General features: G+C 39.4%; 3 protein-coding genes and 1 long non-coding RNA gene across 5 annotated transcripts; 1 reads left to right on the top strand and 3 right to left on the bottom strand.

The window, feature by feature from the left end:
- The first annotated feature begins 10 nt into the window (after nucleotides 1–10).
- LOC137956694 (uncharacterized) lies at nucleotides 11–1,240 on the top strand. The gene is made up of 2 exons (XR_011113260.1): nucleotides 11–366; nucleotides 688–1,240. It is a non-coding gene; the product is annotated as an uncharacterized lncRNA (long non-coding RNA).
- Nucleotides 1,241–1,297: 57 nt separating this feature from the next.
- On the bottom strand, nucleotides 1,298–4,751 carry LOC137956692 (uncharacterized). The gene is made up of 7 exons (XM_068804283.1): nucleotides 4,223–4,751; nucleotides 3,249–3,650; nucleotides 2,856–2,953; nucleotides 2,756–2,780; nucleotides 2,423–2,543; nucleotides 2,210–2,344; nucleotides 1,298–1,695 (listed from the first exon to the last, which is right to left on the bottom strand). Exons 1-7 carry the CDS (start codon nucleotides 4,287–4,289, stop codon nucleotides 1,593–1,595), a joined length of 951 nt encoding a protein of 316 aa, XP_068660384.1. The 5' UTR covers nucleotides 4,290–4,751; the 3' UTR covers nucleotides 1,298–1,592.
- Nucleotides 4,752–7,070: 2,319 nt separating this feature from the next.
- LOC137956898 (RING-H2 finger protein ATL60) lies at nucleotides 7,071–8,883 on the bottom strand. The gene has a single exon (XM_068804563.1). It carries the CDS (start codon nucleotides 8,300–8,302, stop codon nucleotides 7,430–7,432), a length of 873 nt encoding a protein of 290 aa, XP_068660664.1. The 5' UTR covers nucleotides 8,303–8,883; the 3' UTR covers nucleotides 7,071–7,429.
- An 839-nt stretch (nucleotides 8,884–9,722) lies between these two features.
- LOC137956691 (O-fucosyltransferase 36-like) lies at nucleotides 9,723–13,995 on the bottom strand. 2 transcript variants are annotated; one of them, XM_068804282.1, is made up of 4 exons: nucleotides 12,488–13,995; nucleotides 11,289–11,538; nucleotides 10,587–10,787; nucleotides 9,723–9,981 (listed from the first exon to the last, which is right to left on the bottom strand). In XM_068804282.1, exons 1-3 carry the CDS (start codon nucleotides 13,744–13,746, stop codon nucleotides 10,611–10,613), a joined length of 1,686 nt encoding a protein of 561 aa, XP_068660383.1. In that variant the 5' UTR covers nucleotides 13,747–13,995; the 3' UTR covers nucleotides 9,723–9,981; nucleotides 10,587–10,610. The 2 variants fall into 2 exon arrangements, with proteins under 2 accessions (XP_068660383.1, XP_068660382.1); XM_068804281.1 differs by lacking the exon at nucleotides 9,723–9,981 and having other exon boundaries at nucleotides 10,397–10,787.
- Between the last annotated feature and the right edge of the window lie 52 nt (nucleotides 13,996–14,047).

A 14,047-nucleotide genomic window follows, 5' to 3' on the forward strand; every position in this document is an offset into this window, starting at 1 on the left:
TATTTTAAAAAGACACCGGCATTACAGTCTTTTCCCCTCCCGTGTCCCTTCGCTGCTCACCAGCATCCAGCTTTCGTTACGCCACTGACGCCCAAAACCGGCAACCCCGCCGGCCATTTTCCATACCTACAACAAAACGCCGCTTCCATGTCATTCTCTTTTCTTATTTCTATGCTTCTGTCTCACAGCTCTTTAATGGATTTCAGATAGCGTCGCATTTTCTACTTCTCTGTTTTTCCTTACTGAAATAGCGCGAATCGTCCTTGCTTTCTTCGTTTTTTGGTCCCTCTCTCTCTCTCTCTCTCTCTCTGTGGCTCTGCTACACTGCTGCTCCAACAATCTGTCGTTCAGCTGCATTTCTCAGAGGTATGAATCGAAAACTTTCTCAATTTTCATTTAACCAAAACTTTTTTCAGAATATTCTGTTTGATCACTTTGGACTTCTGCATTAGCGTAGAAGACAAGTGTTATCACTCTCATCATTTCCTCCATTGCAAATGGATTTCTGCCGTGCTCCCACCCCATTGATAATTGGTACAAAGACTTCTTGTCAAGAAGATGGCATGTAGGTAGTACCTAACTCGTGAAGCACTCAAATGGGGCGCCCACAGAAATAATCCCGCTTTAGCTTTACAGCACTCTACCAAATGATGATTCTCAATTAACACCATCCTCTTCTGACTTCAGTTCCTGGAAGCTGCAAAGAAACACGCAAGCCAGGCGAACTTTGACTCCTCGGAACACCCATCGGTCACGATGAATAGAGGGGACGCAGGAAGGAAGAGCAAAAAATCATGGAAGAGCTCCCTCTTCTTCTGGTTCAAATCCAAGAAAAATGTCGAGCCTCACAATGAATCCACCCATGGTACGATTGACCCCTGCATTCCTCGACTTAAACGCGGCGTCGTGTCGGGCCCCATCTTCCGGGTGGTCCCTGCATACCGGAGCGGACGACCCACTTCTGGGCCGATAGCAAGCCTCTTCGACTCCGGTAGGAAGGAGGAGGTGGAGATTCCTTACATGTGCTTGGACAAGATCAACCACCCCAGGAATGCCAAGAACTTCGGCCCCATCTACCTTGTAACGTGAAAAGAGTGTAAAGCCATCACTAATCTTCGCTTTACCTAAAGTCGCAATTTGAGATAGATGCTTCGATCGAATCTTCCTTCTCCTTTTTTCAAGGGCACTTTGGGATGTTAATTTGTTGATTGTGATGGTTCAATAGCAACCTTTTCATTCACACGGATTCTTTTGATAGCAAGAACATATATATATATATATAGAGAGAGAGAGAGAATGTAATATGTAAACTGGGTTTTCTAGTGGGAATTTCACTGTGGGCAATATACATTCTGGGCGGTATTCATAATCTGTATGATGATTTCAGATTTCATGAAAGTCCCCAGAAATCAATTTACTACAGGGGGATGCATCACTATTCTGTCACCTTAGCTGGTCCAAACTGTTTGACAACCATTTTAAAATATCTAAGGAGTGATCCATGCAAGTAATCTTTGTTCGACTTCTTGCCAATTATGGACTTTGGTCACAAGAGGGTGTAGCTCTGGAGAAGCTATTTTGCACCAGGGGTACTAGTTATTATAGTCGAAAAGCAGAACTCTCATACCCGCTTCTGCACATTCTATGGCATATATGGGGTTATCATCAATCAAAACTTGCGCTCCCATCGACCTGCTAACAATCCATCCATCAAGCCAGAACGGTATTAATATTTTAACATGAATTCTTGTTCTTTCTAAATTGTGAATTACTTGATAACAAAATCAACTATGATGAAGTAGATGATACAGATATTAGGGCCAGGAAAAGTTTGTAGACAGAACATGATAGGGTACACTTGTACCAATCAGAAACAGAAATTAGACAAAGTAAGAAGTACCAATTTTTTTTTTTTGTTCAAATGGAGAAGTTCAAATTTTAAATGACAATATGAAACAAAAACTAATAAAAGACCAACTAAGGCTAGCCTGTAGGTTGATCAAAATTCAGATCTTAGTCTGGTATTCCCTCTTAGCATTTGGAGTTAATCAACATAGTAAAATTATTGGCTCTTGTCACTGTGTCAAACAGCTTTCAGCTGCTATCTCTGAAGCTATCAAAGGCTCACCATTCACAGCTAAAATCTGATTGCATATCACCCATCTCAAGAAAAATTCCAAACAGCAAAGTTAGAGAAAAGAAGGTTTACCTGCAGATCTCTGATTTAGGTCTCGACTGTCCATCCAAAGCAAAATGATTTCCAAAATGAATTTCTTGAAACAAGCCTGGGTAGTGTCTCTCGATCCATTCAATTGTGTGGTCTTTAATTACGTTCTGCCGAGATCTACACATTCAAAAAAATCCCTGAAAATCAAGACAATTCCAATTTGAAAGGGATAAATTTTCCAAAATAAGAACTTACGTGACAACCGAGAGACTGCAGTATCTAGAGAGTCTAGCAAGAGCTCGTTGAGCACCTGGAAGAGGATATATCCCAGATTTGAAGTAGGGTGTTTTAAAGAACTCATGAACACGGAGATCAGCTGCCCCAAAGAAAGAGTATCTGGTCAGCAAGGCTGTTTCTTGTTCAAGACAAAGCTAGAACTAAGTATGGTCTCACTTAAATTTTTTTTTCCCTTCATTTTACAAAAACAGGTGAGACTTTGTATTTACAAAATGCCAGAAAATTTCATCAGGCACTCAAAATCCAACTGTAAATGAAGGTATGAAAAAGTCAGGTCCTCTTCGATGGTACCTTCCATGCGAGAACATTTCCATATCTGCAAACAAAATATATGACAGATTATAGAGTTATAAACTGAAAAGCAAATGCCAAAATCTTAATATTAATGTACCTTAAAGAACTCATAAACATGGTACTCAGAGACTGAATGATTCAAAGAGTGACGATCCGCAATAAACTTGTTTAAAGCAGAAAGAAAGCTTCCTAAGACTGCATGAGAAACAAAAACACCACTATTATGTTAGAAACTCAAAGTAGATTACTCCATAGATGGACATACCATGCATGTAAAAATTATGCTTTTCTTCTACTAATTCATGCAATACAGCTCCATATATATGAGTTCCAACAGGAGATGAAAGCTTCAATAAACAAATACCACAAAACATGCATTCATGCTTACATTCACACAATATACACAAATGCATGAATGTCTTCTTTTATCTATATATGTATGTATATATATAGTTATGCATTAATAAATTTTGAAGGGCTGAAGAACTACCTTCATCTACATCAACTGCCACAACTAATTTTCCAAGCAATGATTGCTCAGGAAATCCAAGTGAGCTTCCATGTCTGTAAGTTGCATGCCCATTCATCAACTTGGCATTTAGGTCCTCAATCCCAATTTTAGAATCACGAAGCAATTGCCCATAAGGAGCCACTGCACGAGCTTTGATTCCTTCACTTTTCAAAATGCCATCAGAGAGATTTCCGCAACCTTTTAATACTAACCCTGTACCCATGTTGAGCTTAACTCCAGCGCCAGTATAAAAAAGAACCGTAGTTTCACACTGAGATTTTCGTTTTGCTAAACTCATCTGACTAAGCCCGCAATACTGCATGAGGAAGAGCTCTTTGCTCAAAGCCATTGTACCACGATTTATTGGAACAGTAATCCGACCTGTAGCAGCAACTTGATGGATCAAAAATCGCAAACTTGCTCTCCTAAACATAACGAAGGCCACATTCCCCCAAGTGATTCAAACCCAGCCGAAAAGGACATCCAAGTCCCTCAGGATTTCCTGCAGGAATCAGCTACGAGAATCCAGACGATGAATGCAGAACCAACTGCGAAACAACGCAAGACACCAAGCGAGGACTTTAACAAGAACCCAGAAGAAGATATTTCCTCCCAGAAAAAAAAAATTAAAAAAAAAAAAAAGGTGCGGAAAGAAGGAGATAAGACAGAAGATAAAGAAGCAACAGTTTAATCATCTAAATGGTTTGTGGAATATCTCGTGTATTAGAATAACTCGAAACTTAACCGTAAAAATGCCGTACCAGCAGAAGGAAGACGAGCTTGAGTAAAAAACAAATTAAAGTTCCCGGATCCATACTGAATCCTCCAAAGTGTAGGAGCAACAATTATGGATCATGTTAAAACAGGGAATTATTTCCAACCAAAGAATGGAAAATATGAAACTAAAATAATACAAATCGCCTAGAAAAGGAAATGGGTATCACTAAAATCACCTGTATAAAAAACATCAGATACCCGACTGGAACACAGCGGATTAATCGCACAGAAAAAAGCAAACATCAACTACGAAGATTCACTCTCCAACGGAGATTCCCTTAAATAAGGGGAATACCCATGTTGCTCCAATAAAACGGATGAAAAAAAGAAAAGAAACTGTAACTCCCAATGAGTTAGAGAATATCTCAAAAGCGGCGGCACATGCATGAATGGATAAAGCCGCCAGGTCGGTGTATATCTTCGAACGCACAGACGAAGAGAAGTGTCAGAAGATGCTGCAGGATACGCCCAGGTTGCCTTAGATACCCTCCAAATCCTCCTTCGCCGAGCGCTTTACTCAAAGACCCCAAAAAAAAAAAAAAAAATTGTGGGGGTTCTTTTCGAATGGATTGTTATAGGGCAAAACACGTTTTTTTGTCGTAGAAATTGCGCTCCAGTTTAGTTTTTCATCTGTTTTTTCTCCTTTTTTTCCTGGACGGCGATCTAAACTTTTGCCGGTTGATATCGGAAAGGGACCTCCACATTGCTCGCTCATCATAGAAACACACCTCGAATATTTCTGGACTCGACATCGCCTCGCTCTCCCGTCGACCGACTCGTGCTCTGCGCACAATGCGCACCTTAATTTTCAGATGTGCTATACCTGGCTAAAATGCGCTCTTTGTTCTAGAGTTTAGGACTGATACTCTGCCATTAACAAACTGAGAGCAAACGAAGAGAGGATTTGGTCATTAAGCAGATTTGAAGCAAGAGCAAATCATTGCAAATGAAATTAGGAAATTACCAGTTCATCATTATAATAATTATTTTGAAATAATTAAATGATTGGGTTCAAGGTAATGTTCAAGCAGTGGAGATTTAGAAGGAAGATTTTCTTTGGGATACGAGTGGCCTTCATTCAACAAGGTAGAAATATTTTTTTCTTATCATAGATTTCCAAAAAAATTCAAATTGAGATTTTCGAAAAGAGGATGACAGGGGGAGGGGAGTGATCATCCTCTTTTATTGATTAATAGAAAAAAGGGGAACCTACCACCTTACCATTGTTTCCTATCGAGAGAATAGGAGGCAACAACTTGTTCTTCATTGAAAGCTTGCTTCATAATGTGGGAACACATCTCTCCCATCCATGTTCAAATTCCCTCTTCTCCAGCAGACATAGGAAGGGAAGGAGAGAGAGACAGAGAGGGGAATCCCCTTTCTGCTCAATTATGGGTTGGTGAAGGGTTCACTTCTTTCTTCATTTTATAACTTTGATGCATTAAAAGTTAAATAAGGGTAAAGTCCTCATTTCTGCTAGAGTTGTAGGCTTTGCATCTCTTTTAACAAATACTACCAACATGGTTGCAATTGTTTACTAAATTTTAATTGCACAAATACATTCACAAACACCCAATTTAAAGGGTAATATTTACTTCATAACTACCCTTACTAATGTCAACAAAAGCCACTTAAATCAACATGCTATGAGCTTTCATTAGGCCATTAGAGGGATGGAGGTTGGACAAGTTTACCTAAAGTTGGTTGTCATTATACTGATGGCTGCTCCTATCTTTCTCTTCCTCATACAAAAAAATGTAATTTACTTCATTATATTTATAATAATATCATTATCTCTGGTTTATACATTAGTTCTAGAAGTGTTAGACAGATTTATGTATATGCACTGTCAGAGTTCTTGATTCACTTATAAATAAGACATTGTTATTTTATCAGCCAATCAGTATGACCTATATTGTACACCGGTTTGAATTGCTATTTTGAACAGTTTTTAAGAAGCCTCAGCAGCCAGTACACAGGCACATTCAGACCATTTTTCGGTGCATGCAAATGAAGATACAGATCACAAGAAGCTGTATGGAGAAGGGAGATGAGTCTGGGTTATTTGTTAGATTCAAGTATAAACTATTTTGTGAATCTACTTTGCACTGCAGTCAGAAAAGCACTGTTAGAATTAAGAAACAATGGTCGCCATGAATGTCAATAATTGTTCAGATTGATCAGAACTTTGAAGTGGGTACTCTGAAACCTTTGTTAGTGAAAACACATGAAAAGAAAAGAGAGGAATGATGGAGAAAAGCAATGGCAGCTTATTCTCAGCCATGCATCAAAGGAAACCCAGGTTCAGATATCTTCTTGTCCACTACTTTTTTTTTGTGTTAAGGAAAGAGGAAGCTTAATTAGACATGGGTAAAAAAATCGTCACCCCATCAAAGCCCCAGAAACATTGAGGTGAACTTGGGCAGAAACTGCACAGAGTAGTCTGGCCACAGAGACCTGAACAAGCTTGAGCAGTTTGAGTCTCAAAGCAGTACTGCTTGTTATTCTTCCTGGTTTAAATTCCAACAATACACACTATCCTAAATCTTGATTCTTGATCACTAAAATGAGGATCCTTTTAAAAAGTTAGTAATTCAGCTCCTCCATTTATCATTCAGAAACAGACAAAAAAAAACTGTCTGTCTTCCAAAAAGTTATCTGTATGAAATACAACTAAGAGAGAACAGAAAGATGTGGGAGAGTTGAAGTGAATAAGAGACAGATCACAAAGACAGCAGCAACAAAAGCAACTCCCTCAGAGTATTCTACAAATATAAAGAATGGGAATACATCATATCCAGAACCAGTGCAAAACATAACATGAATACCAGCAGAAAAAAAAAATTAAATTAAAGGAAGAGATGATTGACTTTTTCTAATACCACCAATGGTATTCAGTTATGAATTGTTGCTCTATAATAAGCAATTAAAATAAGATCAGACTCTTCTTAGATATTCAGGTATTAGTTGGAGTATACAGTAGAACTGGCACCAGAAAATTTTTAAAATAAAAATCAAATTCCACAAACAGAATGAGCCAGTCTATTTACATACTCTTGGTAGGCAAATTTGCCTTATCCTGTACAAATTCCATCAAGAATAAACAAACTAACATAACGCCTAAGAGCTTGATGCAAACATCAAATGATAGAGCAAAATCCAGTTAAAAGGAACACAGATGATTCCCTGTGCAGATCCATAGATGATTGTTCTCGATTCATCTTAGTAGCACCAAGAATAACTGCAATTTGGCACCCAGAATATCCTGGATTAGACAGCTCTCTCGACTATACACCAACTTCACCAAAAAAAAAAAAAAAAAAACAATTGCATGCAAGAATCTGCACTTTTGTAGTAAAGATCAAAATAGCTTCATGAAGTTTTCAAGAATCCATGCGCATAGCAGGGCTCTGATTACTTCCACCTAAGCCCTGCTCAATATCTCCTCCAGTAGGGCTACACGGAACAACCAGCCTTTTTTCCCTACTCAAAAGCCTCTTCAGAGACCTCAAGCGAGTCACAGGGGACTTTGTTTCCTCCTCTGTAAACCGAAGTGAACTCGGTGAAGGAGCTGGAGATCCCTCTGTCAACCTCCTCGGACACTCAATCACTATCTTTCTGTTTCCTTCTTTCTCGTTCGTTGAAGAAGATGAAGGACCTTCCTCTGCACTTATCCACCCGGTGTTAACTTGATCTTGGTTACCCCAAAACAATACATTTGTAGGAAAATTCACAGACTCCACTGACTGCCCTTCCGCAGAAGTCATGTCAGAAACTGGCAACTCCGAATCACCGGAAGCTGAAATGGATGACTCCGGAGCAACCGGGCTCCTACAAACGGGGCAAGTGGAATGAGATTGAAACCACATGTCTATACAATCCAAATGGAATCCGTGGTTACACTTTGGCAGTAATCTCGCTTTCTCACCGTCAGACAATTCACAGAGACACACCGCACATTCCAGACCTTCCTTGAATTCCGCAGACTGATAAACTAGGACATTAAGAGACCGCATGATGGACGCGTCCAGGCCTTGCCGAGAGGCCAGAGCATCCCTGTTGGGGGCAAAGACAAATCCAGACCGGCGGGACGGTGAATTGGCGTTTCTGCGCCAAAACCATTTGGTATATAGATGGAGAAAGATGACAAAGACGACTGTGAGAAAAAGGACAACGATGGCAGCCAACATAACCTTCCCCATTATTGAAACAGGCATGGAGTCTTTTAGCGAGATATCCATGTTGATGCCGGACATGTTATATAAGTTCTCTTTCCCTCTGGTAATATTAGCTCAGCCAAGATCTTGAGCTTCTCTATCAGGAAGACAGAAACCTCACGATTCCAGAAAAAACAAACTGAAGAAAGATGCGATTTCTCGCTTCCCCTGGATGAACTAGAAATTAGAAATAAAAGCGGAGACTAGACAGGACTCGATGCCAGGAACGTATGCAGAAAACTGCTAAAACGCGAGGTCGACCAGCAATTCCCAAATCACCAGTACGGAACCAAAAGCCACTAAAAAACTTTACTTTCTTGACTGAAACCAGCAAAATCTGAGAAGTAAACTGAACCCCAAAAAGGGATTTCACTCTCTTCCCCAGAGGCAAAAAAGATCAAAGCACGAGTACCACGAAAGAGGAAAAACTGGCTGCAGCATATCTAGTATGGCAGACGAAGATAAAGGAGCAACAGAAAGAGCCCATCCCTCTTATAACCAGGAGGGGAACCCCAACCAGAAAACTAGAAATTGAAAACGAAAGTGAGGTCTGTAGAGTGCGGCATTAGCTCGAAGACTTCAAAGCCGTCGCAAGCTTCGAGTCTCCCAGCAGACGCAAAACTATTTTCTGCGGTAAAAGAGGCTTTCCCCTTTTGACACGTCTCTTTGCGTGGAGCGTCACAAGGGAAGACGGCTTCAATTTCTCTAGTTTCTCTAATTTTACATTTCTTATTTTCCTGATTCGCAAGTATTAACCAGATTATTAACATTTAAAGAATATAAAATTTACGTATTAATTCATTGGTTTAACTTTCAAATGTAACTTTGTTTAGATAATATATTTAATAAGACCTTATAATTAGACTAAACATATTTGCTTACTCTAATTGAAAAGATAAAATTACTGTCATGCTTATAATTATTCCAAATTTTTAAAATTCTAACATGTTAAACGTATATGTCTCTCTCGATGACGAATCTTGTTGATGATTCTTACGACAGAGAGGAGAGGACGAGAAGGGGAAGACACAAATTCACAGCCAGAGAAGAAAAAGAGAAATCACTGGACCAAGGCCATCATTTGAAGTCCATCGGCGGAATAAAAAAGAAAACTAATCACGAAAACCCAATTGGTAAGTTTTGATTTTGAACTTGAAAGAACTTATTATAAAAAAAAAAAAAAAAAAAAACACGTCTAGGGAAACGTTAGACGCCGTTACCGGAATCCTCTCAACAAACCCCCCAGTTAGATCAATTCTGCTAATGACTCGTACAACGTTATCGCCAGGGCTGAGAGGCACCTCCGTAGCCTCTCATATTGGGTCGATTTTATTTTAGTTGATCAATTATAATTAATAGTACTATTGAGGGGTTCTGAAATTGAGAGTAGCTGCCATGGAAGAGATTGATGACGGGTAATGGAAATGTTGAAGAAACGAAGAAGAAGACACAAGTTGATTCAAATTAGCCCAGCTCCTCAAAATTAGAAAAATAACAAGAAAAATATCTGTTTACCTCATGGATTCTCTCCTACTTTGATACATCTCGGACTTTCATAGCCGTCTTGCTTAGTTACCAAAAACCCTCCCTGGATTCCATAATCTCCGTAAATAGAATTTCAAGATTGGCTTCTCATTCTGCTGATCCATTTTTGGATAATTTGCTTTGGTCGTAGAAGAAGGGCCTCAACAGTCTTCGAAGCGAGGTTGTAGTCGTCCCTGTTGACATGATTTCAACACGGAAACAAAAGTCGGATGGTTTTGGCTAATCAAATAAGATTAAAGCATAAGGATTCTGTATAAAGAGTAAATTTAGACTTGGTGACCATTGTATTGGTCGTCTGATTCCATGAAATGCCCACTCCTCCATCGTTTTCTCAACTCTACCCACCGTAAAGGGAAATCACATTGACATGCACCTTCGCTATCATTCTACAATTTGATTTGATCGAAACTGAGATTCATGATTCAACTTCAAGGAGTCGCATACGGTGTCTTCTAATAATCACTTTCTTTCTCTTTTTTTTTTTTTTTTCCTTTTCTTTTCTTTTCTAGGGGTTCCAAACAGACCTAGAAAGAATATCTTTCAACTACTAGAGGCAGAAAGAAGCACAGATAACCTGACAGATGCATAAAACTATAAGTAGAACTCTTTATACGTCAAAAACCCAATACTCATCTATACATTAATGCACAACAACAAATATTACATAGGCAACCACGATGCAGCTGCACATTGTTTACTTTTTAAGTAAGAATGAAGCTTATCACAAGAAGGAAAAAATAAAAGAGAATCACGAAATGGAAACTGAACAATGAATGACCTGACTGATTCACGCAGCATCCTATCACTCCTTGTCTGCAATGAAATTAGGCTGCTCGCTGCTGCAGAGGTACTCGTCACAGACTGATGCATATCCCCAGTCTTTACGAAGTCGGTGAATATCCTCAGTGAAAGTTGAACCTGATGCTCCTATAAATACGTTGGACATGGCACATATTGTCTTGTCCAGCATGGCATCAACCTAATCAAATAAACATGGGCTAGTAAAAAGTGGCACGCAATAGACACTCTGCACCTTATTGTGGATTCTGACCTCATTTCTATTCTATCTAACAAAATCCAATAAAACAAAAAAAAAAAAAAAAAAAACCTGCAGGTTGCACCTAATAGGAAGACTAAATGGCTCTTAACTATTTTTGTCACAATTATTTAGTCATATGGTTTCTCCTATAACGAAAGAAACTATGTTTGAGTGACAATGGGGATTCAGGGCCTTTTGAATAGCAAAAACAAGGTCATCAAACTAATCCCTACATTTAGTAATGACAAGGCATTGTTTCTCACTCAAGTTTATGACAACTATCATACTAATGGCTCACTGGCTTTGAAACAGATGCATATAAGGCCTGGAACAGCCTCCTCATCTTAAGAATCCCAAACAGCCAACATTACATATCCAAATATGTAGTTTTCTTCCATTTCAAAATTGTAAGATGAAAGAAAAAAAAGCTTTTTAACAAACCTGATCATCTCCGCCAATGTGATTTCTATAAAGAAGCACGTCCCATTTCTCAACTGAGGTATGCTCGGGCCTTTTGAATAATGGGATCATCTTCCCATTCATCACAACTAGTGATTGCAACAGATTAGTCTCACTTTCAGCTGCATCGGTGGACAGATAAATTATAGGGGCATTGGCTCTCTCAACCACCCGAAGAATACAATCAGCAGCTTGAGGAATTGGAAAGAAGCAGCTCTCCTCTTTGTTATTACTGAGGAAAATTACAGAAATTATCAGAAAGACAGTTCAAAATGAACCGGCAATTTCTTCTATTTTAATAATAAATGAATTAAACCTACACATACCAGCAAAAGCAGGGATTTCCTTTCCCATGAAGAATAAACCACAAGACTTTTTTAAAGATGGCAAGTATGTCTATAAAGCATGACAATGACATGCAGACTGGCATAAGCAGTATTAAGCATCACTACCTGATTCTATTGATTAAATCAGTAGAAGAAACCAAATAAAGAGAACAAGAAGAAAGATTTGGATAAAAATTGAACCAAACTCTTTTGAAAGAGTTTCCTTCCTAACAAAACAACAAACCTGCCATTTCTAGTTTAAATCACAACATGCATGCCATGCCACTTTTTGGTCACGAGTTCAACTTATAATTAATAATAATCTCATGTCATACAAATCAAGACTGTATGGAAGGATAGATATTAGGACCAGGAAACTGCATATGCAGCAATAAACAAATCCAGAAAAGTTTTAGGACTTGTCTATAAAAGAGAAATACATAAGTTAAACTTTGAAAGCAAATGTCGGTTCCCTTTTCTTTTTCATTGAAGGTAAGATAGAACTTCTATAGCAACTCAAGGTTGTAGAATGGCCCACAGGATTAGGTAAACAGTCCTTGTGCATGATGAGGAAGAGATTCCATTGACCATGAAATCACCATCATCTGTATTTTCTTCTCTCAAATTTCTGGTAAACAATTCTCTTGACAAAAACACTCATTCACATACATGCTTGACAGGTGTTCATCCAAGTGTTTGAAATATTATCCTTTATTAGTCTACAAGCTATGAATACATGCAGTTCCAATTTTTAGCAGGACATCTGAGTATTTGTTCTGCTGCACAAGCCTACCAAGGTATTTAATTGATTAATAATGAAGCGCAGTAAAAAAAACATAAAAATAGAAAGCTCACCAGAACTTCAAAAATCCATGTCGTCGGAAATGCAGAGCAATGAAGTTTCCACCTAAGAAAGTTTGAATAAACCGTTGAGCTGTCAGAACAATAAGCCGGCTTGGTTGAATTAGAGCTGTGCATTTGTGGGCGAGTGGCCCCCCTGGTTGCATCACCCATTCTTCCTCCACGCTGGCATAGAACATATCTCCAATTGCAAGAACCTCATCTTCACATGAAAATTTTGACATAACATCTTCAAATTTCCTCTTCTTGGGTCTATCTGGCCTGCCATCTCCTTTCCAAGCTGCTTCAATCTTGCCCATGGAAAGACCCAAAGACTTTAACCTCTTAATATGTTCTTCATCTAAATAACACAGCGGCTCTGCTACATAACAAATAAATTTATTTATGTGCAAGTGATTCTTCTTTATTTCGGAGAACTCTTCAAATGAAATAACAACTTTTCTCCCCACACAGTCGTTGATATGACTGATGTCTATAACCCGGTCATACTGGTAATCAAATCTGTGGCTGGGAAAGACCAATACACGATTTAATAGAGCAGCGAAGAACATGTGCTTCTCTAAGCAAATCAAATGGTTTGACATTTGGCCCGACAAACAAATAGCAAACAAATATCTATCCGGTTTTGGCTTCCACTCAATTGTCCTTCTCCCCACTAATTTATCCACTTTCCGACAAGTATTAACACCAAAAGCAGGCTGCCCCAGAGTACCATCAACCAAGTCCGAGACATTTCCAACTCGATGAGCAGATAACAGCGACTGCTGAATCTCTTTGTTAAGTCTTATCTGATTAAGCAAAGCAGATCTGACCTCGTCAATCAACACCGTGGAAACTGTTGATTGAGCCCTTGTACCATTAGCAGTCGAGTTAGAACTGGAATTCATATTCAAAACCGAGTTACTCGACGTCCGATTCCACAACTCCAAAAGCCCTAAATGCTGATTTCTCAAGAGGTAAAGAGCGTGCAGCTCCGCCTCACGCATCCTTTCGCTTGGAGAATGCGAATTAACTTTAGCACTCGTAAAACCACGAAACAAGCTGCTAATGTCGACAGAAAAGAAAATGACGATCAAGAAAAGCGGAAGAGAGATGGCAATGAGGAACCACTTACGAAAACCAAGCCCTCCCAACTTTCGACGGATTCGGTCGTTGAATTCTCCGATCTCGAAAGTGGATCTCCGATTCTTGGTGTCATTCTGCTCGACTAGGGTCTCGAGATCTTCCTCCTCGTCGGAGGACTCCCTCTCCATCTCTACTCTCAATAAAAGATCAAGAGCGGACAATGAGAAGGAAAATCTAAGCGTTAAACATCAGAGATGACGCATATGAGACAGATTCGGTTGCTAGGGTTCAGAGGGCAGAACTCTGAGATAGAGCAGGGAGTGGATGAGGGAGGAAGAGAGAGCGGTTGGTAGGTTCATGTAGTTCAGTGGGAGAAGAAGGCTACTCAACCGACGAAAATGAGGTGGTTGGGCGGGGGAAAATCAGCAGAGCAGAGAATCAAGTACGGGCCTGTCTCTCGCTTCCCCGTCACGGCGTCCCCTATCTGTC

The sequence above is a fragment of the Aristolochia californica genome, unplaced genomic scaffold (assembly GCF_029961685.1).
Source record: "Aristolochia californica isolate CCGP_79_NKW_82.1479 unplaced genomic scaffold, dmAriCali1.0.hap1 SCAF_2, whole genome shotgun sequence".
Taxonomy (NCBI): domain Eukaryota; kingdom Viridiplantae; phylum Streptophyta; class Magnoliopsida; order Piperales; family Aristolochiaceae; genus Aristolochia; species Aristolochia californica.